Source organism: Netta rufina, assembly GCF_964035555.1.
Source record: "Netta rufina genome assembly, chromosome: 7".
In the NCBI taxonomy this organism is placed as follows: Eukaryota; Metazoa; Chordata; class Aves; order Anseriformes; family Anatidae; genus Netta; species Netta rufina.
In genome coordinates, this window is record NC_140130.1 from 22,899,719 (window position 1) to 22,924,667 (window position 24,949).

The window sequence follows — 24,949 nt, forward strand, 5'->3', positions numbered from 1 at the left end:
CCCCTAGGCCATGTCCCTAAGCAAACACAGACAGAATGACTTCAGTATTGTTCTTCAGTGGTGATGGGATGGCATGTTTCTGTTTAAAGTATTTTAGATGTTTTCATACCAATTCTTTCTGTAGAAACAAGCTACTTTTGTCTCTAATGCCTGAAGATCTGTTCCCAGGCTCCTTAACTCTCCTCTCGCATGGCTCTCTCATTTCATCAGCCCCAAACTGTGAGATTTTAGCTCCAGATTCCAGCTTTATTGCCTTCGTTCCTTCTGTCTCCTGTTTGCTGGAAATGGAGCTAATGTGTCCCAGGGCTCACTCTTACTCCTTTTGAGTCCCAAAGGCAGCACACCTCATCCTCAATATAGCAAATTCAAGAATGAAGTAGTGTGTTTTTAGACATACACACATACACTTGTGTATACTCAAAGGAGGAAGGTGATTGAGACTAATCTCTTACTGTGGTTAGAAAGAAGATGGATGTTTAAGATATATTTCGGTCTTCCAAAATTGCACAGGATCCTTGGTTTTGACCTAGGAGCAGAAGACTAATCATCTCTTGCTTTGCTATTCTTACCCTTGTTTAAGAAGTGTGGAAACTACATCCTGATCTCTCTAGTTTCCTCTTTTTTATTTCTGTTTTCAAGCTTCCTCCTCACACTGTCTGGAACCTTATCTGAACATAAATGCCCATCTCCGGGGCTGCATTTTTTTCTCTCATTTTCTTTCTTAGTGGAAATGACGCAAGATCTGCTGTTGCTTTTGTTAATTTGCAGCTTGCAGTCAGGGGTTTACCCAAAGGCAGGAGGATTTGAAGGACTCTGAAGCCCTGTATGTAGCTGTGGCTCTCTGGGTCCCAGCACCGGCCTGTGGAGTCCTGCTCTTCCTGCCTCTCCTCTGGACATATTCTGTGGAAACTGGAGGTGGGCAAAAAGCTGGATGGCTCCCAGCTGCAGGGCAGCGTGTCCCCTTGTTGGGCTGCAGAGAGACACCCCTGGGAGCGGAGAAACAAGACAGTAAAAGCAATGCCTACGAAGAGTAGGCTCTGGTACCGGCAGGGCAGCTGGCTGTGGGTGGTGGCAGCCTGTGCTTGTCACTTCATCCTCTGGGTGACCAGCAGGGAAAGACACATGGGGACAGGCAAGAGCCCTGAGGATGGGGAGTGGGTGGGCACTGCCTTGAAAAGGAAGTGAAAGAGCTGGGGTAGGTGGCAGTTTCCCTTGGAGTGGGAGGCTGGCAGACCCGAGGCAGGAGTGGGGGGGACGTGTGGTGGCTGAAAAGGGCCTGAGTGCCAGAGGCTGTAGAGGAATGTTGCTGAGGCTCATCCAGCCCTGACCTGTGTTTGTCACTGGGGTGCAGTCCACCTGGGAGGTGTGCAGCTGTGGGGTGAGGAGGGGTCCCTTAGAGCCTTCCTGGCAAGTAGTCAAAAACTTGGCCCCCTCCAGGAGCTGCAGCCAGGGGTGCAAGATCATTCTGTGGTGCAGGCACAAAAGGCAACTCTTTAGCTGTTATTGGAAACTACTGCATTATTTTTTTTGGCCCCTGCCAGCTGCACCTGAGATATGAAGATGGTTCTCTTTGCCCAGCACAGTTCTCTTTGCGTACCTCCCTGGTACAAAGGGAGCTTGCTCAGCATTATGCGACTTAAAAAAAAACCTGACAGATCACCTTTCCTCTGCAGGCACGATGACATCTTGCCCTCGGAGCCAGCGATGCGACCCCTCTTCAGAGCGCAGCCCCAACGGAACAAGCGGCGGCCGCCCCCGCCGGTAGGCACCGGGACGCCCCCCGCATCCTCCCCCCAGGCTCTGCTGGACCCTCTGACCCGGCGGGGGAGCCCGAGGCACCGGTACGACGGCGGCTGGGAGGTAATCTGTCCTTTAAGGGGAGCGGGAGGTCAGCCCGCGAGTCGGAGAGATTGAGGCACGTAGAGTTGAGCTAACCCCTCCCACTGCCATGGACCACTGGAGCGCCCATTTTCATGAGCACCTCGCACTGAGGCAGCTCAGAGCCGGCAGAGGCTGAGGAAGGAAGAGGGGGGAGAGCGAGGGAGGAGGGCGCGACCACCGACCCCGATGGACGAGCCGAAGGGTAAGGCCGAGCCCCCCGCCCCGATGCTGGCGAGGGGCCGCGACCCTCGACGAGGGGGGGCGCGGGGGAAGAGGGTTCCGGGCCGGCATCCCGCGGCTCGGGGGGGTGTGCGCGTTCCCGAGGAGCTCCTGCCCTTTCCCCGGCCGGCAGCGAGCAGCGGCTGCGGCATCCCCGGCAGCGCGTCCCCTCCGCGCCCGCGGGGGGCTAAGGCTGGGCGGAGGGGGACCGGTCTGGGGGTGTCCCCCGCAGCCCCCCCAAGCTCAAGCCGGCCTCCAACCTTCACAGTCCCGCTCGGCTGGGTCGCCTCTAAAGGGTCGCAGCCGACTGCCCCCCAACTTGCGGTGGTGGTCGCAAGCCGGGGGCGGCCGGGGGCTGGCGGCTCCCCCGGCGCTGCGGCTCCGCAGCCGAGCGGGCGGCAGCGAGCGCTCCGCTCCGTGCTTGGCGTTTGCAGAAGTTTGGCCGCGTCAGTGCGGGGGATTCCCTTCCTGGCCGTGCGGGGGAAGAGGCGGCGGGGCTGGCGGGGGCTCCCCGCCTGCAGCTCGGAGCCGCCCGCAGAGCCCGTGCCGAGCCCAGGGAGCGCGCTGCGAGGCGAAAAGAGCAAAAGCTCGGAGGAAGGCGATGGCTCTTTGGGGGGAGAAGCGCTGTGCTGCCTGCCGGGGGCTCTCCCGGCTTCAGCTCGGGGCCAGGACCGGCTCCGGAGCGCAAGGAAGAGGAGGATTCCCCCCAGGAAGCCCTCTCGCCTTAACTGCAGCGCCAGGCAGCGCTAGCTGAAGATGCTCATTGCACAGTTATCTTTTTTTTTTTTTTTTTTTTTTTTTTTTTTTTTTTTAAGATATCTATCTTGTCCCAGGGCTTGCATTTTATAATCAGCCTGCTCGGCACACGTAATGTGAAGCATAGCAGTACAAGTCGCACTTAACATTTGGCAGAAACATTTTTCCAGTTTAGAGTCTGCTTTTGTCTATCTGGACGGCTTACAGTATTTACAGCAACTTCTGCAACACGGGCTGTCTTTCTATACTGCTGACAGCACTGGGCTCTTTGTGTGGGGCTTTTAAACACAGAGCAGGAACGCAGACGAATGAGCAAGTAGCAGTAAACTGGGAAAGGATCTGGGCAGAAACTTAGCCACTAAATTGAGTGAGAAGCTTAGGGATTAACAATTTTCACTATTTTGATAACTTCTTATTCAGTACTAGGTATAGCCTTTCAGGGAACAACAGCCTTACAACAACAGAGAATCAAAAGGTGATCTGTCTTTCTTTTTTCCCTCCTCAGAATAAATAAAATGGAAAATTAGACCTCTCCAAGTTTTTAACATCATAGAATGTAATGAATGGTGTTTGAGTGGAAGAAGAACTTTCTCAGTCTGACCTAAATCAAGATTTAAAGCAAAGACTGGTAGAAGTGGGGGGTTAGCTCATTAATTTGTGCAGTCATGAGTGAAGATGGAAATATTTAGAAACAATTTGCCTCTGCTGAGAAGGGAGATAAGAATAGCTTTGAAACCAGCCTTTAGAAAGTTTCGTTCCAGAAAGGAAATGTAATGCATGAATGGAGATGCCTTTTCCAGTGAGGTGAGGAATCACAGGGAAGAAACTTAGATGGTAATTGATACAGCAAAGACAACTGAATGAGCCTTCATTTAAAAACTGGGAGTTTTAGTGAGAAGGAAATTGACAATTAGTGCTTGAGCTAGTTCTGGAAAAGGTGGTGATGGTGTCAATGGGCTGATGTGCAGAAAATGTCAGTCTACTTGTAAAGACTTAGTGGAAATTGTTGCAGTGAGTAACAAAAATAAAATAAAATAATGGGAGAAGAAAGGAGGCACCATTTTTAAAAAGGCCTCTCATGCTATGTTTCCCAGAGGCAGCAGTCAATAGTCTCAGCACAGAGGAGTCCGAGGCAGCTGGCATCTATCAGCCAGAAGGAAAGTTTCCACCTTGAAATGAAGCACAAGCACACTAATAGCATATCCTTTCATCAAAAAGGTATTACTAGGGGTTGTCTCAGTGTGAGACAGACCTGTTACCCTGCAAGTTTTTTCTACAGGGAATACAATAGGCTTCCCATGCTGCTCCTCAGCTGAAGGAGACCTGTGTTTTTAATACTGATACTGTCAGTTCTGCCTTGAAATTTGGATCGATATGCTAGTGGGCCAAGGGAGAAATTATGTTTGGGTTGCTACAGAGCAAGAGATGATATCTATGATCAGTGTGAATACCTTCTTGTGCACTCCTGTAAAAGATGTTGAATGTAACAGAAAAGGTACTGAACTGAACAAGCAGCAGTAACTCTGTTTTGGAGTTCTATGTACATGTTGAATTAATTGCTGCTGTCAGAGGACCATTCTCTATGGACCAGCGATCGTTCCAGCATGGAGCAGTAAAAAGCACAATCTGAGGGGGAAAAAATGTAAAGGAATGCGAACGAAGAATGCAAATTCAAAGAATATATACCAGCTGGTACTCCAAAAACAAGAATAAGAAAGAGTTTGGCTAGTTCTCTGAGGGCAGTGAAGGTAGCAAATAGAAGTTAAAACAAGTAAATGCAAAGGAAGTGGAGAAAGAGGAAATAGAGAACATCTGATACCACATAAAAGCTGTGAATTGTGGAAAATTATAATTTTCTCCTGACATCTTTATTTTCTTTAAATAAAATCAGCAGGACCAAGCACAATTCAAAGGAGACATTCTCTGTGTCTTAGGAACAAACTAATGTATATCCAGCAACTGCATAATCATTATGTAGGTGGAGAGCATAAGATTTTAATGATACAGAAAAACCCACAATGGTGGTGGTTAAATACTTTTCAAAATTTGGGGTTGGGGTGGTAGATGAATTCTGATGTGAATGAATATTTTATATAGTATAACTAAGTAGCCTGTTTTGTATGTTTAAGATTGGGGGAAGATAAAGTTTCATAAAAATTTGAGATTAAATGCAGGAGAACACTAAGGAAATCACAGACAGCAGGAAGGAGGATGACGTTGAACCAATATCCCAGAGAAATGTTACCAATTTAGACTGATACCAGTTGGAAGTTATTGGGGAAGCCTCCCCACTGATAAGTCTTAATAGGTAGCTTGATTATATTCTTTTGTTTTTGTAGAGCATGAGACTTGCCAGAGTAGCTTTCGGAATAACATTATTGTGGAAATGGACAGTACAGGCAAAATGAATAATGGAAAGTAAAGCACCAAGAAGGAAATTACTTATCCCAGATGGAAACAAACCTGTGAGTTCATGTGGTCCACTCAAGCGAGGTTATTAATCTGTGTCCTAGAATGGAGATGGTCCCAACTACAAGAGCCTGCAGCAAGAACTTTAAGGATTACATTCCCTTTTCTTTGGAACTCTGTGGCTGGGGAATGCGTTTATAAGGGATAAAGTACTCCAAGTAACTTTCAAGTACCCAAGTACTCTAGAGACCTTGCTTTCAATAAAAGTTTTAGTTTGGTTACTTTACAAAGTCATCTGACTTACAAAATAAATGTTAAACAAGACTGACATAATTCTCATTTGAAAAAAACAGTCTGTTTTGTCTTATGTTATTCCTACTAACATCTTCTGGATTTTTTTCAATTGAGGCTGGAGGCCTACAAAAGTTTTAGGAAAAAGTACTCTTAAAAATCAAGTGCACAGTGAATAAATCTAGGCTGTAGGTTAAGAAACTCCTAAAGCCTGAGTCACTGATAGTTTGGGAACCACCCCACACAGGAGGAACTGGAAGAAGAAATCTTCCTGGCTGGCATTTGATAGCCACGGAGTGGGTTATGAGTGTAGGACTGAGGAGGCAAATGGTCATTTCAGAGCTATTTGCCAATGAAGTATTTGTTCTCATTTTATTACAGAGACAGCAAACATGGTTGCAGAAAGTAAATACAAACCACCCATGCTTCAACTTCTCCGTATCATAGAAGCATTTCTGACTTTATTCTTATTATGAAAGTCTCCTTTAGCAAAGAATGAATTAATGGATTAAGACCTGGTTAAATGACAGACCTCAAAAATATTTACCAAGGGAAATCATGATTCAACAGCTGTATTTGCAGAGGTATTCTGTAAGAGGCCTGATAGCATTAGATACTCTCAATAATCTAAAAAAATACTTAAAAGAAAAATCATTGCTGATTTACAGATGGGGTTTGTCAGTGCTAGGAGGACCAGTATAAATACCAATTAAGTCAGAGGAAAGTCTAAGCCAAGAGTGGTTGGGAAACATAAAGAGCAAATAATAGGCTACAAGCCAGCTTGTAAAGCACAGCTCGTGCAACTTTGGGAAGAAAGTTGGATATTCAAATGCAGAATAGGCTAGAAAGATTTATTGGAAGTTTTGTTTGGGAGAAATCTGCAGAGGTGTATGGGTATGCTTATATGTATGTGTGTGTGTGTGTGTGACAACCCTAACTCCGTTTATTTATGGTCTTGTATGCATGGCTGCATTGCATGGTAGAAGGAAAAGTTGTTCTCTATGCAAACTTATTGTGACCATGCAAACCTGTGTTTGCTTCTCCAATTGTATTTACCAGAAACACGTAGGAAATGCTTAAGGAATTTCTGAAGGAGAAAGAATAAATTTCAAGCTGGACACCTGAAAAGGGAAAGGTTACAAGAGCTATAATTGATAGTTTTGGGACTTTCCTAAGTTGTTTAATTGGCTTAATATGGTGCAAAAATAGCAAGCCTGGTTACATTCCTTCTTTTCCCCAGGCATCTTTAGCACAGGTTGGTTTGAGAGGAACTAGCAAACCTGACTTTGCAGTTAACACCCCTATTTTTTTGCAGTTAACACCCCTAACCCAAATCTTCTAGTGCTCACCGACTGTTTACCGTGAAGCTGGATCTGACTTGAAGTGGGTTGAGACAGGAGTCAGGTTCTCGACTTGGAAATGATCTGTTTCGAGGGTTAAGATGTGATTAAGGCAGAAGTGTTTGGACTGAACCTGGAGGTGAGCTGTATGATGCTGAGTTAACACTGGTTGAGGAGCCAGTCCGCAAGGGATTAGTGTTGCTTGAGACCAATCAAACTTAAATTGTAAGATTCTGTACACGAGAAACACTTCAGCTGATTTTGTGAAAAACAAGTTAGATAAGAACATTTCTTAGATTGTATTTTCATATGTTTTTGTCAGATGGATGTGAGCACTGGCTTTCTCTCTTAGCTTGGTGGAAACTTCTCTTTCCTGAGCAGAGCTAAAGTTCTATGGCAGGCACTTCCAGTATGCTTGTGTGGGGAAGAGCAGAGCCCAAGGCTGCACTTCTGCTATCAGTGTAGTTTGACATAAGTCTATGCTGCTGAGATAGAAAAGGGACCTGTCCTTGTCACTAGCCTTGATTTTTATTTTTTATTTTTCCCTGAAATAACTCTTAGCTTCTCTGACTTGAATGCCAACACTAGCCCAAGTGAAAGAGGAGGAGGAGGCAAGGGTGAAAGTCACTCCGATCAAAGCTATTGTGTGGGCTCCGCTGTAAGACCGGGTGTGACACAAAACCAGCCCTGTGCTCTGAAACAGTGCTGCATTAGCAGTGCAAATTAAGAAATGAGTTAAGGGAAAAAGTGTGAGAGACCAGATGGAAAGGAACAAAGTCGGCTAAGTGCATGCTGTGCAAATTCATCTGCTCATGTCCTCCTGTGCACTCACTCCCCCCCATCCTTCTCCATGGGCCCCATCTCCCTACTCTGCCATCCCTCTGTCCCTTGTGTCGTGCTGGCTGTGAGCTGCTGCTCCTGTGTTCAAGGGTGAGAGCTGGTCACTGCAGTCAGTGCTCAGCCAGCCCCAGCAGGGCTGCAGATGCCTCATCTTCCACCTGCTATAGCTCTTGCATGTGAACCCTTTTGGGCTCTGTCTCTTAGGGGGAGCTTCTGCAGAGCTGCTTTGCTGTCTGCCTTCACATTCCCCTTGTAATGTCAACATATTTTGTAGATAGTGATAAAGTTTGTGGTAGGAGACGTGTGCCTAACAGCCTGAACTGTCCTGTGCTGCTTGTGACTTTCATCTAGATGCATGCTACGTCTCTGCTGCCCCAGCAAAATAACCCTTACACAGTGCCTGAATGGTTCACAGGCTGAGGCTTGCACCTTTGATCAAGCATTTATAATTTGCACAAATAGAAGTCAATGGCTCTTAGCTCAGTTTGTTTTCTCCTTTTTTTTTTTCCTGATCCTCCTGAGAGCCTCCTTCCTGCTTGTGCATGGTAGTTAGTGCTAGATCCTCCTCAGGGAAGAGAGTGAAGAAGAAAATCAACCTGTTTTTATAAAAGAATGAGAGTTGGCTGGCTTCTCACTCTCACAGCTTCTCAGCTAGAGCTCAAATCGTAACTGGCCTCTGAGCTTTGCATGCTGCCTGGAAAAGGTGACTCAGCAGCTGAGGACATCAAAACCACTTCTGCACCTCAGTTCACAGCATTTTCATGCTGTGCTTAAAGGGCTCCCAAGGCAGCGGAGTGACAAACTGCCGTTATGGCCGTTGTGGTTTCTGTACATCAACCAGCGGTGAAGCTGCAGATGGCCTAGGGGTGTCAGCACCCTCTGCTCTCTGGCAGAAGGGGAAGGCTCCTCCAAAATTGAGGGATGGGGAGAAATGCGAGCCTCTGCAGCCCAGTTAATGGATGAAGAAGTCCATGGTGCACATGGCAAAGCCCAGAGAGCAGGCACATGGTGGAAGCGAGGTCAGAGCTCCTGTATGGAGCATGGGTTGGAAGTGGGAGCAAATGAGAAAGTGGGGTTTGTTCCTTGGCTGGAAACCTTCCCTTCTTCTTATCTACTATTTGCCCAAATAGCACTGGGCAGCTCTTGCCATGGAGGACATCTGCTCTTGGCCAAGATCAGCCCTTAACTGCTAGCTCCAGCAGCTGTGTAGGGATCACATTGCAGAGATGCAATTTTGCCTTGAGCTGAATGTGCCCAGTAGGTTGATCTCCAGCTGTTTAGTCTTGCTTTCCTGAAACAGTATAGGAAGCTTACTGGTTGTTAGTTTTGTCTGAGACTGCAGTAAACAAGAAACCAGCCAAAGCTGAAAAGAACTTTAATGTAGTAAAGCAAGTGATCAAGTTCTCATTTGCAGAGTTGGAAATACTGGAAGTAGTGGAAGTCATAAGACAAAAAAAAAAAAAAAAAGTTCCAGCAGTGTTGTTCAAGACTTCTTCTGTCATTAGAGAGAAGTAAGGCCTTATTTTGAAATGAAATAACAGTTTAAAGAAGAGCAAAGCATGTGGTTTAACATGGGGAATTGGGTTAAGCTGTCTGCCCTGCCCATTGAGCAGGGCACTCAATCCCCTGCTCCTTTCCCATGCTGCTCTGTGATGCTGTTAGCACATGTGTGGCTCTGTCTGCCTCACCAGAGAACATGGCCTGTCTGAAGGGTTCTGTGGTAGAAAATTTAAAAAGAGTCTGTACTTGTACACGTGGAAGATATAACACTGGCAGAAGACAGGCAGGATAGTCCCTTTTTGTGGCAGAGCGCGTGGGTGAGTTAAGACAATTGTGAAACTAAGCCTTTGTACTTCATCATAAAAATAGTTTGTCTTTTTTTTTTTTTTTTTTTTTTTTTCTTTTTTACAGCAGAACCTGGCCCCATGCTATGAAGTCCTTGTTAAAGGCAGTAATTTTACAGTTGCTTTTTAGGTTACAAAGTGTGTCTCTGCTTCAGAGACTAGTAATTTCTCTCCCAGTTTAAGGACCTTTTTGTGTTGTGGCCACTTAGTGGCTGTGAGATTGCAAACTGGATCCCATCAGCCTTGCTGGGAATAGATACCTTCTGTAAATAGTGATGTTGGAGAGCCTTTCTACCCATTTACCTCTCAGGAAACTGCAACCATGAATGTACATGGTAATATGCTGCAAACTGCATCACAGGAACTTCTGTTGTGGGTGTAGCAGCTAGTCTTTAGGTTTACTGGCATTTCATAGAGATTACATATAACACAGCAGGACTGCTGTTAGGTAGTCCATAACTCCTTTATGAAGTAGTAAATAACTCTTTCACTCTCCTGGTTTCTCCTGCCTCCATCTCTGAAGCCGGACTGTGGGGAGGAGACCAGAGGAATGCATTCTTTCCAGCTATGGGGCTCTGCTGCCTCTGTTTCTCTTCATCATGTTTCTTCTAACCTAAATGACATCTTTCCTTTTCCCACACTTTTAAAGTTCCAGGAGAGCTACATAGATCTTGTAGCATGAGTCATGTGTGTGTACTTTACTAGGCCAATAATCCCCACGTTGCTATTAGTGTGGTAGAAAACAAGAGAGAACACACCAAAACAGTGGAAGACAAGTTCAAGAGTAGGTGTAGATGGAGTGTGTGCTGCTCCTGCCTTATACCCTGGGAACTCTGCCTGGGTGGGAAGGAGTGTGCTGTGAGAATTTCCCTGGCAAGTGGATGGAGGTGGTTGGAGGACAGAGCATCGGGGTGGCTTTCTGCTGCTCTCCTGTGCTTTTTCCCCATCTGGACAAATGGGGCAAATAGTGCTGTGATGCATGCATGGAAAGCACTGAGACAAAATCAAATATTATGGCTTGGTATTAGGGAAAGGCTGATGTACAGCAAACAGAAAAGCCAAATATGGTTGGCTCCAGCATTATCTGTTTGGTGTTAGCTCCCCTCATGTTCTTGAGCAGGCAGGACTGCTCGATGACTGCTGGAGTCATCTGTGAAAGCCACAGAGTCAAGGTGAGCCTGGGAGCAGTGGAAAGCAATGAGACAGCCCTGGCCTTGTGCGGCGTCCGTCTGCTGAGAGAAGGCTGTGACATGAGCATGGGAAAATGTCTGCGCACAAAGGCCTCCTTGTGTGTCCTGCGGTCCTGCCATGGGATAACTGCAGCTATCCTGGTTGGCCAGGAACTTTCTAGGAGAAGCTGATGTTTGTGCCAGCCCTGCCGTGTTAGCCTAGTGACAGAACACTACCAGCTCAGGGCTGCAACAGTGGCAGTGGTCTCACCCCGCACCATGCCTCAGGCTGCTTGTGCCCTGGTGCTGCCCTGGGTGCTCTGTGCTGGAGTACAGAGCTGTGTGCAGCAGCACGGCCTGGACCCACCACCTGAAAGTCTGCCTCCTTTGCTGTCGTGCTGTTACTGGGGTCACCTGTAACCTAGCCAAGAAAAGCAGACCTTTTTGCTGCCACAGTGGAGGTCTGGGAAGCACAGATCCAGGCATGGCATGCAGGTGAAGAAGCAGGATATTAACTGTTCTGAATAAAGCACGAACAAAAGTGTATATAACAGGGCTGGATGAAGCAACAGAGCAAGGGCTCAAAGCATGGTCTGTGCTGATAACTGAGGATGTGACTGAGTGCAGTAAAGCTGGATAAACATTGACAGAGGTGGTGCTTGTGACAAGCCCTGCATCCTGCACCCTGATAAGGGATGGCTCGTCAGAAGGAGCCATGCATGCTGATAAAGCCCCCATGCAGATGACTCCTTGAGACAAAAGCTGTGTTCCTATAACAAGATGATAGTGAGGTTGCAGCACATCCCCTACGCACCACCTCCTGTTCCAGCAGGAAGGCAGGCTGTAGACATAAAGAAACACAAAAGGAGGAAACAGGAGCCTAGCTGGGGCAACCAGCTGTCGTGAGGTACTCAGGAGCTGAAGTAGGCAAGGTTTCAAGACATACTATTAAGTCCTAAAGATGGCAAAATACCTGCACAAAGGGGCGTAGGTGCCACTGAAAAGGAACCCAAAGGATGCAGTGAGGACACTTAGCACCCCCGGTCCCACGTCACGCAGGATCCTGCCAGACCTGGACACGTGAGTACTGTGGGAACGAGTGTGGAGGAGGGAGTGAGTGCAGCTGAAACGATTTTGCAAAACATGCATAATCTTTCTGTTCCGTAAGATCTCGCGCTGCTGTTATGTTATCATAGCCGTACCATAGCTATGCTAAAAATTATTCCGTTCTTAAATGAGAAAAAGATGTGAAACCTTAGATTGTTTATAACTGGTTTATAATGTCACTTTGGGTAAATACAGCAGAGTTTAAAAAGTTTGCTTTGATATGATTAGCGGTACAAAAATGGAATCTCAACAACATTGAGTTTTGACCTCAAAAAAAAAACAAAAAAAAACTATTGAAAATCGTTTGGCAAAAATATTGGACAAAACAGGAGAGCAAGGAAAGATGTTAGATCCTTTTGGTAATAGAGCAAACCTGAAACTTCTCACTAGCTTTTTGCCTTCACCATTCCCGCATGAACCAAGTTGTTTTCCAGGGTGTCTGTACGAAGGGTGATCAGGTCATAGTCCGGGAGGAGACACACTGCTGGGAGTTATCTGAACGGGTGGTGTGGGGAGCCCAGCCAAACAGTTCCCAAATGTTGTCAAAGCTAGGACTCCACATCTGCTCTGAGCAGCCCCACAGACATCCCTGTGCAGAGCTGCTGTACAACTCCCATTTCTCCTTCAGCCTGTTACCCTGTAGTTCCACATTTCACATCTCCTGAAGTAAGCCCACGTCTCTTTGGAACCAAACCCTGTTTCTCATTAATGTTGTCTTTCTGAGTATCTGAAGTTTGAATTGTTTTTCTCGTGTTTGTCTTTTCCATGTTGTATTATTTCTTGTGTAGGATGGTTTCCGTAGATACGATGGATATTATTTATCTGTCCTCCCTGGCTGTGCAGTTCCTTCCAGTGAAATTTACCATTTTTATTTGAGGCCTTTGTTTCTTCATCCGTATCAGTGATGGCTTTAATGCTGTCATACCATATCCTGTCATCTTGATGTGTTGCCTTCTGCTCTTAAATACCATTCAGTCCACACAATAGAACTCTTATCCCAGCCACTTTAATTTTTAAAAATGATACATTGCATATCTATTTTAGGGAATTTATACTTCTAATTGCTGGAAACTTCAGCTCAGCTTTTCTCTGCTATGGGTAACTCCTAAACATAACAGTGTATTGTTATTCTTTGTTCTCCTTCCCACTTGAGAAATGTTATCAAAGGAAAAAGTCTGGTAAAATGTTCAGGACTATCTGAAAGCTCAAATAGCACTGGATAGTATTGTTTGAGACAGCTCTCACATGAATTTTCCCTCTCTGTCTTGTTTCTACTTTGTTCCAGAGGAAAGTGTACGTCCTGGACTGCAGAGGTAGAAGTAGATGTGAGTCACTGTTCGGTATTTAGTGGTGAGAAAGTTGACCACTATCAGTCTTCCCAACTAGTAGCAGAAGCCAAGAAAAATCTGTTCACAGCATGAGTTAGAGCTTTCTTCTTCGGGGCACTTCTATCCTTATCTGGCTATTTACTGCGCAAGCAGGGCTGTTCTGCTGATTCAGCATCACAAGGAGCAGTGCCAGGGCAGCTCCAGGCCACACTTAAGGAATTACAAAGGAGACCATTAGAGTCACAAGTTTTCTCCTCAGATGATTTATAAACGGATTTGTTTTCTTTCTTGCTCCTTTGTCCCAGAGCTGTTAATAAATAGCCTTTTAAACCTCCTGCAGGAGATGCAAGGAAAAGCCCCCTGCTCAGGCCTCTTTTGTGCACACTGGAGACAAGTGCTGCAGCTCTAGGGGACCTCCAGTCCCGGAGGGAGAGCCCTGCTCAGATGGGCTGGGACAGGGAAGGAGCAGACCTTTGGCTGTTTTTATGGGGGCCCAGCTGTGCTGGCTATTCCTGCTACACAGAGGCTCTTAACAGAGCCAGCTGGTGGCTTTTTTTTTTCCGTACTGGAACTCCATCCCCTTTGCTGCTGTGTCTCAAGCTCTTCAGCTGAATAACCTCTGCTTTGTTGGCTTTTGATGGTGAAGACTATTGATGTCTCCATCCTGGTAGGCACTTCTGGTCAAAGAGGCCAGAGCATGGAGTAGAGAACTGGAGGCAAATGTTACTGAAGAGCTCAAGAGCTTTCTTTCTTGCACATCCTTCCTGCTCTTGCTTCTCTAGGGTGGGGGGGATGTGGTGAGAAGTTGTAGCTGCACCTTCGGTTTGTGGGCCAGCCCTGGTACGGTCTGTGCCGAGGTCACCCAGAGCAGATCGTCATGGTTTAATGCCTCCATAGCAGCCCCTGGCATGCTACATGCAGACAGGGCAGCTGGGGCACCTCTCACAAGAGCCCCCTGTCCTTGTCATTGCTGTGTACCCACACTGCCTTATCCAGAGCATTTTGGATTTGTATTTTGAACTGTTTGAGGCAAGGATGTTGTAAATAAATAAATAAATAAATAAATAAATAAAAATAAAATAAAATAAAAAAATAAGGAATGAAGTGAGGAAGACGTGGTTCATACTGTGGTTTGATTATAAATGAGTTTCTTTTCCTAAGCCTGAATCTTCCAGGGATTCACAGTATCTCCCTGTAATAAGTAATCTGAACTTTGGAGGCTGATGAGTTCCTGTCCCAGACTGTTCACCCAGCAAAACTTACTTGCTGTTTTGTTCCGCAAGGCCCTAGCATTTGCAAAGTGCAAGGCTTCCAACCATGAAAATTTAGATTCGTATTTAACTTGTACTGTTTTCTCAATCTGCTTTTTATTACCTTTGCAACCTCAAAGGAGTAGTTCTTCCTCTTCCACTCAGACATTTTGCTGAGGCCCGTGCCCCACTACAGGCTTTGGTCCCTTGTTCTTCCCATTGGTTGTCCTTGAAAATACCACAGGGTAATTTGTTTCCTGCTATTTGAAATGGAAATAGTAGCAGCATGAGGAACAGAGTGTGATATTCATGCCAAATATCATGAGCTGAATTCTCCCCATGGTTTGTGGGAATCCTAGTTATTAAAGCTGACCTCTGAGAAATCAGTATATTTTTCCACAAAGCCTAGACAGTGGGGGCATTCCTCAGTGGGAGACAAACTATCCCAGCTGTTCCCAGTGTTGTGCTCTGCAATGAGGAAAGGAGATAGCAGTGCTGACAGCTGGAGGTAAGTGGGAGAAGCTGGAATTATTTAAGTAGCGATCAATCACTTTCACGTATGCAGTCTTAGCCTTTACTTATTGAAGGGATGCAGTGAGGCTGTTGCCCTGCCTTGATAGCAAGGCACCTCACACTTCATCTGCTAGAACTAGTTGCAAAGGAAAGGCCACTACAGTTTTGGGGTACTGTGCAAGTTAGGGCAGGAAAAACTCGCTCATAAAGTGAGTTTTTATGATAAAGTGGCCTTGCCAGCAGCTCTTCTCTCTCCTGGGGCACTGTTCATGCTTCTACAGTCTCCAGTGGTTTTTGGTCCCGAATGGGAAGTGAAACTTCAGGAGGAAAGCTGGTTGCTTTGCTGTGCAGAACCACTCGGGAAGCTCTGGTTTTCCACGTGCCTGTTTACATGTGGTACTCTGGGTAGCCGTGTTTTTGTTGTGGAAGCAGGGGAAGTAAGCCCCTGAAAAGCGGTAGTGGTGTTTGATGTGCAGGGCAATCCCAGGAATCTGTGATTCAGAGGAAAAACGTCCCTGAGATGCGGCGAGTGTATTGCAGCCTCAGCGCCTTTGAGGCAGTAGCAGCTGCCAGTGGAGAGGGCAAACAGGGAAACTGGTGGCTTTTAGGAGGGCATATTTTGACACCGGGGAATGCACAGAGCAGCACGCTGTGGGTGGCAAGGGATTTGGATGTGTTTTCTCTGTGGTCGTTTCCCTGCCAGGGCCTCCTGTTGGGAGGTAGCAGTATCTACTGTGCTCAACACTTTGTTTTTCAGGAAATTTCTGAACTTTCTGGCCCAATGTGGTTATTTGGGGGGTGGGAAATGGTTCTCCTCAAGGCTGTTTCCTTTGTTTTGTTGTGGTAATTTCTGCATCCTCCTGATGCAGGGAGGCTGATGGGCCGGAGGAAGGGTGGGCTGCTCTGCATCGGTGTTGCGACTTGCATGTCACTGATCTTCCTATTAAAGTCTCCCTATTAAAGCAATGGCCCTGCTGCCTTTACCAGCAGCAACAACAGGTAAATGGTCATAAGCAATAGATCCGCGGGGCTGAGCTAGGAACCAACAACCAATGCCAAGCGGGTGAAGGTTAGTGCCTGTTATCAGACAGGATGCCAGAGAGGGGCAATGACTGCCTCTATAGTTAGCTTCATGAAAAGCTGGTGTGATGGCAGATGTCTGTCAATAACAGGGTAATTCCTCAAAACCAGGGGTGATAATCTTGTAATTTGCAATGCATTGCTTCCAGTGCAAAGGAAATGTATGCAGGCCCTGTCTTGATAGAGAAAGAAATAGTGCTTTGAGAGTTAAGAATTATTATGCAAGTAATACACATCTATTCTGTATTAACAAATAATGCCTAGTAGCTCTTTAAAAAAGTGATTTCCCAAATTTAAAATGTTTGAGCTGAATCAGCTGAGGATTTAAAATAATCAAATAGGAATGCAAGTCAGAAGCAGCCTATTAACTTGCTCTGTTCCTCAAAAGCCTTAATCTAACAGTTGAAAGTTATGCTAATTTAAACAAAAAATCCTTTAGAAATATGCATGTTTAGAGAGGAAATAAAAAAAAAAAAAAAGGAAGCTGACTGCAATTAATGCAAATTCAAACTTAGAAGATTTAGAAGATGGTCTAAAGAAGCATAAGGAAAAAATTATAGCCGGAGAGTTGAGAACAGCAAAGAATTGAAAGATGTTGAGCACAAAAGGAAGCCTAATGGGAACACTCGCCCATGGCAAGTCAGCATATTGGAACTATCAATAATAAAAACAAATGAAAGGTGTCAGTGCTTCATGCTGCTTTTTTCCCTGAAAGAAAAATGGATATCTTCACGTCATGTGATAACCAAATACATTCAAACAATAACTTGTGTGATAAGTTTTGGAGGGCAGGGTAAAAAATCCATCTTGAATTCACTAGGTGTTTTCTGATGAAACTTCAAGCTTTGTGGTTAATAATACATTTTCTTCAGTTAAATTATAGCTTTGATGGGCTGGTAACACAAATTAATGCCAGAAGTTGTCTGGTAGGGGACGGATGTAACTGCTAACAGTTATTTCTTCTGATTTGAAAGCCTCTTTGATGTGTGAATCCTAAAGAAAAGAGCATAAGCAGGGTCCAGATTTAGAAGCCTAGTAAACATCGCATAAATGTGAAAATTAATTGTCAGAAGGTCACTGTGTCAGCCCTATCCTACCACTTGTTGGTTGTATTTGAGAATATTGAGCATCTCTGTCTGACTGCTGGGACATAAGCCAGCCGGATATCTTCCCATAGAGGGACGATTTAATGAGCGGGGGGGCGCGGGAGCTGTGATGTGGCTGGGGAGGCAAGCAGGGCTGGGAAGCCACACACACCAGATGTGGGAAGGTCTCCGGCCGGGGATGGAAGGGGTTTGTTGGCTCCCGTCCATAGTGCCCTGATGTGGCTCCCCTGGCTCACAGCCACACCACGGTTCCAGAGCACGCGGGGGACGTGGGAGTGCCCCCGGCACTGAGTCCCCCTGTGCCCCTTCCGGATGCATGGGCACAGAGAGAAGGGCAGGGAGAGAAGGGCCCTGTGTGCTGCCCGCTCCTTTGTTTCCCTCTCATGCTGCCACTGCTCAGCTCTTGCAGCCTCCAGCACTCCCCAGCTCTCCAGGATTGCAGTGTGCTGCTCTATTATTTTTATTTTTTTTCCTGGAAAACAGGGCTACTCCAAGGCATCCTGTGTGGTTTTCCAGGGTCATGCCACAGTCGGGACTTGAAAAACAGCAGGAGGATGAGGTACTCCCATCCAGAGCAGTGCTGTACGTGTGGGTGGTGTAGGTGTAGGTCTGGATGTTACCTAGAGCTTTACTGGGGGGAGGAGGTGAGACTTATTTGAGCACATGCAGCTATATCCCATGAGGGTAACATACCCACTGCCTTGGCCCTTCCTAATGGCATGACTTTTGAATGCATCACCCTGCTTTTGTTAATCCTCAAAGAAACAGATCTGGGAGAGAAGTCCAGGATCCACTCCTGCCTCAAGGCAGGGTCAGCTATGACAACACTGAAAGATGACCCAGCAACCTCATTAGCTACCTTCCCTATGACTTATTCATCCTCATCGTCAGAATTAGCTTCCTGATGTTTAGCTTAAGCTTTGCTAAAATCCTTTTTCTTCTGCTTTTTATTCGTCTGAAGACAGTTAATGTCTCCCTTGCTCTTTTTTCTAATCCAAACAACCCAATTCCTTCAATCTTTCCTCATAGGTCAAGTTTTTAGACCTCTGATCTATCTATTTTGTTCTCTCCTGGAGTTTCTCCAAGTGGTCTACGTCTTTCTTGAAAGGCAGTGTCCAAAATTGGGCATAGAACATCATACAAGGCTTTACCCCTGTTAAATGAAGGGAAGAATTTCTTCAAACTGCTATAGCTGCAAGAATGTTCTCTCTGGATGTGCGCCTTAACCAGTTGTTCATCATGCTGTCTTTGTGTGATGCCTGTTTTCTAAACGTTATATTTGCTCTTGTCCTTACTAAAGTGAGTTGGATGGGTTCCCCAGGCGTGTTCTCTGTTTACCAAATTTATTCTGAATTCCAGTCCTATTCGTCAGTGTGCTTTTACTCCCAGCTTGGTACTATCACAAATGCAATAGGCACGTTCTTTATTCCATCTCCTAGCTCACTAACACACACACGGGATCATGGCAAAAACTAATTAAAGTTCTTTGTCTGGTTGCACAGTCTGGATCTATACAAGCCTGCTTGTTTTGGGGATCAGTAGGTAGGGCTGTGCAATTTCAAAGCATCAAGTGTCTCTGAAAAACTCCATTTAAAAAAAAAAAAAAAAAAAAACTATGGTTAATCAGTTCGCTAGGATTTTGGTGTTTGTATGTCAGCATTTATAAGCACGTCATCTGGAAAACTATAACGCGGTAAATATGCATTTGAATTGTACATAACACCCCAATGAGGGGCAGCTCTCATACCAGTATTAAAGCCAACATCTTTGTCATATGAATAATTAAAACTTAAAGCAGGACACCCTATACTACTCTACATAATGTCTGTAAAAGTGGTGTAAAGCCACTGGTCGACAGTGGTGTCGTCACTGGTCTGGAGCTTGAATTGTAATTTCAGCACGTTCAGTGTCTTGCCTGGTATTTTGAAATAAATGCTTCCAAACCAAAGCAATTGCATACAATACTGTATATGGGATTGTGTCTATATGCTAAGACAAAACTGAGCCTCTTGCCAGCCTAAGAAAAGGCTTTCCTGAAACATGTGGTTCACATTATTTTGCAGAAAAATATTCCTCAAACCCTGCTGTGAGCTCAGCAGCCTCACTGTGTGTGCAATTCAGCCTGACAAATGTTCATTTTCCCCTGGCAGAAGGATAATGTATGTACCCCATATGCACCTTGGCAGAACAGCAGCGCTGCCTGCTCCCACCCCCTTTCCCTGCCGTTACTGCAGGCAGAACCTCAGAGACGTGAGTTCTCGCAGTTTATAAACGGGCAGGCTGTGTTGCCAAAGCCCCTGTCTGCAGGGCTGTCTGGTAGACTGGGTGATGTTCCTCTGCAAGTGCCTGACCCGAGGGATGCTCCTTGTGCCTAAGCCACCCAACCTGTGCCACCAAGTCCGTCACTGGCTCTACGTATGTTCAGACTTTTGTGGGATTCAGGTGCCCTTCGGTCATGGGCTGCTGTGCCTTCTGGCTGCAGCTGGCAGTCAGGCAAGCACATCATTGCTCCTTGCTTTAAAAATACGGTGAATCATTCGTTTCAGCCTGTTCTGTTCCCAATTTGTCAGTCAAGTCTGCCTGTTTTCCTTTGGCAGGTTCTCAGCATTGAGCTGTGTTTGTGATATGTTTGGGTTCAGGAACTCTGCGGGCTGTGCTCCTGTTGTGGGCTATGGGATCGCACAAGCACCCAGCAGCTCTCCCCCAAAGACTGGACGTGTGCTTAGGAAACCAGTCACTGGAGAGACTCCCAACAGGCTGCAGCAGCAATGTGGGTGATCAGCAGCAGAGGCAGCTGCCGGCTGATGGGCAGGATTCAGTGTGACGCTGTCTCAGTCTGTCGTCACTGCAAGTCCTGTGGGTGGCAGGCAGTGTGCCTTGGAACTCCCTTTCCTTGCAGCATGACAAACAGCTAATTTAACTAAACGCAGTTAAACGTAGGTTTGCTGGGGTGGCATAGTAGAGGTGTTGGGATGTCTCATCGCTGGCTGTGATGGCAGGTGATTTTGTGTCTGAAGCAGGGACACCTAGCTTAGGTGTGGGGTCTCCACCTTGCTTCATTTAGGCTGGGACTGCAGCGTCTGCTGTAACTGGTATGTTACTGCACAAGGCTGGTCTCTCTGCAGATCTGGTCAGGGATGCTTGAGAAAAATAAATAATTCTGCATGTGGAGAAGGGCTGCTGGACTCTTCAGGTAGATGGAGAAGGTTAGAAAGACACAATCCAGAGGGGACCATTATTTATCAATTGGTTAAGAGAAAATTCAGGAGGAGTGAGAGTTGCTGAAGTTTTGAGGCAGAGGCGGACCAAAGACAGAGGATTAAAACAGAAATAAATAAAATGAGGCTGAAAATGAGAGTGCTTCTGATCATGCAAATGTGTGCTGAGAGCGTAAGGCGATTGTGAGGAGCCAGCACGTGTCAGGGGGGCACTTATGTGGCGGAAGGGTTATGGCCTTACCTTATAGCCTCTTATGGTCCCTTCTATAATAGGCTGAATGTGGGAATCTGGAATCCAAAGGAAAGAGCAAACACCAACTTCAGCCTTACCTCTGTTTATTGTACCTCTGCAAGTAGTTGGCTGCCTGATTTCTTGTAGCGTTTGTGGCTAAGTTATGTTTGGTGAGAAGGGAGCAGGGAGGTGGGCAGCCCTGGCCGTGAGTGACATCTCCTGGCTCGCAGGGCTGCCAGTGACAGCGGGATTTTGGCTGGAGGAACAGTTTCCTATTTGTCTTACGGCTCTGGGAGATGATGGGGAAGATCCTGCTCACTTGCTGTCGCACAGAGCTGCCTCCCACACTTGTGCAGGCCTTCCTGGGTTCTTCACCAAGAGCAACAGGGTTTCTGCAGAGAAACGGCTGTCAGCTGAAGTGCCTGCCAGCATCACTCTCTGTTGATAGCTAACTCGGGGACAAAAAAGATAGCAGACCTGTTTATGCTCTGAGCCCCGCAACAATCACTTGATGGAGCCAGTGGTAGCCCCTATAAAAAAAAAGAAAAAACAAAAAGAGAGAGAGAGAGACCAAAATTAGAAACAGAGATGCTGGAGCAACTGGGCTGGGCTCCAACATCTGACGAGTGCTTCGTGCCTACGTAGCCGGACAGGGCTACAGCACCAGGCAGCTCCGAGCTTTGGGGTGGGGAAGAAGAAAAGCAGCACATAGCTTCTATGCCTGCTTATGGCCTTACATGATTATTTTTTTTTATTTTTTTTATCATCGTTTACAGTGGGGGCGCGATGGGAGAAGGCACAGAGGCATGAGGTCATGCCTTCTCACTCTTTGGCTAACGAAAACTGCTGGTGAAGAAGTGCTGGTGTCTGGCAGTCAAAGAGGTGCTGGAGGGTGAAGGGCTGCCTTGCTCGGTGTTTGCACAGCTTACAGCAGCAGGGACATGGTGCAAAGGAGCTGGGGAGGCTGGGGAATGAGATGATTCTCTAGGCATTGAAGAACCTGCAGTTACGTCTAGAGATGATGGTGGAAACCAAGTGTATAGGAAAGGGAACTTGTGCAAATACTTCACCTTTCTGAGCAAATTGCAGATGCTTTATTTCAATTGCGTTGAATTCTTTATCTGGACATGCAATGTTTAAAACAAAACAAAAAAATCAAGTACTCAATTTATGTGCTTTTAACGGGATGTTTGGCAGGTTATTGTTTTGCTAGTTTATCCTCTGCGTTATGCTTGTCATTTGTACTTTTTCAAGTACAAAATGTTTCAACAAAGTACTGTTTGGTAGCATAAGAGGTCATGCAGATGGATGCCTTGATATGGGATACAACGATGAAATCACTGTCTACAACCCCCAGAGCCCTGACAAGGACTCGTGATGCTGAGTTAGAATTCAAGAGGCGAAAGTCATGTTCAGAGCTAGGGAAATAATATGCCTTGGAAAATAAATGACTAATCTGAGGTTGCAGGTGGGATGCAGAAAATTATGTCTCTGCCTACAGGCAAGGGATTTCTCTAGCTGCTTATTGAAAAGGCCAATTTTGGTAGGGAAATTATTCCTGCTTTGTTGCTAATACCACTACTTCCAGAGAGCTGCTGCTAAAAAGATACATCAGAAAACAATACCCATCGTAACAGGAAATGTGAAAATCTTAGAACTGGTGCAAAGGCACCCATTCTTGAACCCTAGGACTGTAATCGCCAAACAAAGCCATTAGTGGCTGCTTCTAGACAAGGTCTCAGAGTAAGGGTGGCAACAATTACATGGATTTGCTGTGTAGCTGTCAGCAGCAGTTCCTGTTTTCAGCCATACTATGCAGCTAATTATACATTCTATCATCTGCTTTTATTCATTTTTTAGTGTTAAAATTCTTTTTGTTCAATGGACATGCTCAGTACACTCATAACCTGAGCCAACTGTCTCCATCGAGAAGAAAAGTCTCCCAGCTGTCACACATTGCTGTTTCTAATCAAGTCAAGCCATGAGTTCTGGGGCCCTTTTGAATAAAGCTGTGTAAAACGCATTCTTCCCTCCTACTGTCTGGTATGTGCACTAGACTGTTTTTTTAAGCTACATTCTTGGAGATATTGGCAAGCATGCTGTGCCTCTAACAGGCACTCTTAAAATGTGAGCATAACAAGCTTCCAAATTTCAGTTAGCCTCGGCAGATTTACATGTGAGTGTAATGAGAGAGCACAAAACTCCAGGTTAGCATCAAGTTTCCTATGAGGAAAGCCTGTGGGGAGATTTTCAAAACAAGCTCTCTTGACACTTTTAAATTCCATTTTCTTTAGATATATGGGAAGAAATGATTAGTCTACAGATGTAGAGATTCCCAGAGCCCGCCGCACCTTTTTCAGAAGTTTTCCCATGTGAACTGATCCTATGATGCTGGATCATTTGTAGGGTCGGGTAGCACTTTGTGTAGTTCTGGCATCTGGGACTAACATTTGTTTGAAACAGAGTGGTTAGATTATGATCCTGTTCAGAGCTTGAATCCTTTTCATATTTGCCTAAAAGGCTGGAGAATGAATGACCTCTGGAACTCAAGTTCTGGTGTGCAGATGCAGAGCAAGCGCAGTTACTTCATTTTCTTGGAGTGTGAAGATGGTTGATGTGGTTGCCTGCACAGAGGTATGATCACCCTGGGTGACTTCTAAACATCTCCTAGAGCACTTGTATATAAGAAGAGAAATTAGCACCCATGTGCACAGTAAGAAAATCAAGTGCTTTTGAATATGAAACTTCAGTGTGGATAGAAATGGATTTCATGTAATAATGGGAACAGACATTAGAATGCCAAAGCTATTAGTTAGTTGTAACTGTTGAATTTACAGCTAGGTTATAAAGTTGGAAAATATTTTTGCTAGTACCTTGTCTAGAGCTTTGTGTTGAGGATTGTATTCTATTAAATACCAAAGCGACTGAGCCTAAGTTGTAAAGTGAAATTTCCATTGTGGGATATGTGAAGGAGAAGCCAAAACAGAAAAATGCAGTATACAGCATTATGCTAGCCACTAACAAATGCAGATATGTTAAAGCTGAAGGCTCAAGTGCTGTATCAGATGGTGGAAATAATTCAGAACCATAAGTAGCTTTTTTAGAAAATTGTACTGCAACCCGTGTATTTCAAACCACAAAATATTAATTTGCTGGGTAGGTCATAGCAATTGTATTGGTAACAATTAAGAGATCAATCTACCACAAGTTCTGCAAAATGTGTGATTTTTTTTTTTACTGTATTATGCCAGTTGTGCAAATACAGACTATTCACCATCACCGGTCTTTTGAGGAATGGCATTAAAAATCTCTGTAGGTTTCTTAAATACTCTGTGGAGTGCAGATATTTTCCATGTAGCATTGCCAAGGTGCAGGACAGTGCAGCCTAAACCGTGACTGCCACATACTGAAATGTTAGTGTTAGACTTCCTAAATGACAAGGTAACTAGTGACAAGGATGCTGTAAATTCTCATCAATGTTGTGAAAAACACAACGAAGCATGACATATACTATGACAAAGTATAGCAGGGGTTAAAGCTTTTGGATCCATGTTTGTTTATATATTAGCAGTCCGATGTTGTTTCAGCTTCTCTGAGATTATTGAACCAAAGGCAGAGCTACAGAACAAGTGTGTGTTTGTCCAATGCAGATGTGTTTTGTATATGATTTCTCAGCCTCCTGTGAATATCTCAAGGACAGATTAGCCATAAGGGCATCCTGAACTTCTTCTTCATCCCCACTTGGCCCATGGAGGTGTGTCACGGCCTGTGAGAGCACACCTGCAGGACACCAGGGTCAGGCTCTGCATCGAAGAAATCCCACGAGGACACAGAGAAGGAGATAGGAGTGGAGATGGGCAAAGGCAGATGCTTCAGAGCAGAAAGGGACTGCAGAAACATTCCTGAAAATTTTTGGGGTGAGGTAAGATGGGTCACTGGGTTACTAACGTGTTTTTCCTGCTCTAGTCACAGGTACCAAACCAAAGATGTCCTGGACAAGAAAGATTCTACTCATCCTGGGATTCCTCTCTACTTTGGCTGCAATTGCTTTAATTACTGTAGCAGTGACCCAAAACCAACCACTTCCGAAGAATACTAAGGTATTGCAAGCTGGAGCTTTTATAGGAAAACAAGCCAAGTGGGGGTTTGAGTGCATGAGGCTCTGGGACGTGTTGCTGTCCTTGCTGGGTCTGTCTGATCTCTCCTTCTGGCTCCAAGCACCTCAAGCACCTCCTAGTACAACCTCTTGGTAGGAAACAATGTGACTTCACAGGGGATCATCTCCTAAGCAATCATTCCCAGTTTTGCTGCTTGTCTGCTCTCATTCTCTTTGATAGAAGCTTTGAACTGAAGCGCTACTGAGAAG

General features: G+C 45.6%; 1 protein-coding gene across 1 annotated transcript in view; it reads left to right on the plus strand.

The window, feature by feature from the left end:
* Nucleotides 1–1,704: 1,704 nt before the first annotated feature.
* ENTPD1 (ectonucleoside triphosphate diphosphohydrolase 1) overlaps nucleotides 1,705–24,949 on the plus strand; it is a gene marked incomplete at both ends in the record, with an annotated part of 28,653 nt that continues 5,408 nt past the window's right edge. The window contains 3 exons of the mRNA XM_084290202.1: nucleotides 1,705–1,860; nucleotides 2,333–2,546; nucleotides 24,550–24,683. Coding sequence (XP_084146328.1) covers nucleotides 1,705–1,860; nucleotides 2,333–2,546; nucleotides 24,550–24,683 — 504 coding nt within the window. The remainder of the gene's footprint in view (nucleotides 1,861–2,332; nucleotides 2,547–24,549; nucleotides 24,684–24,949) is intronic.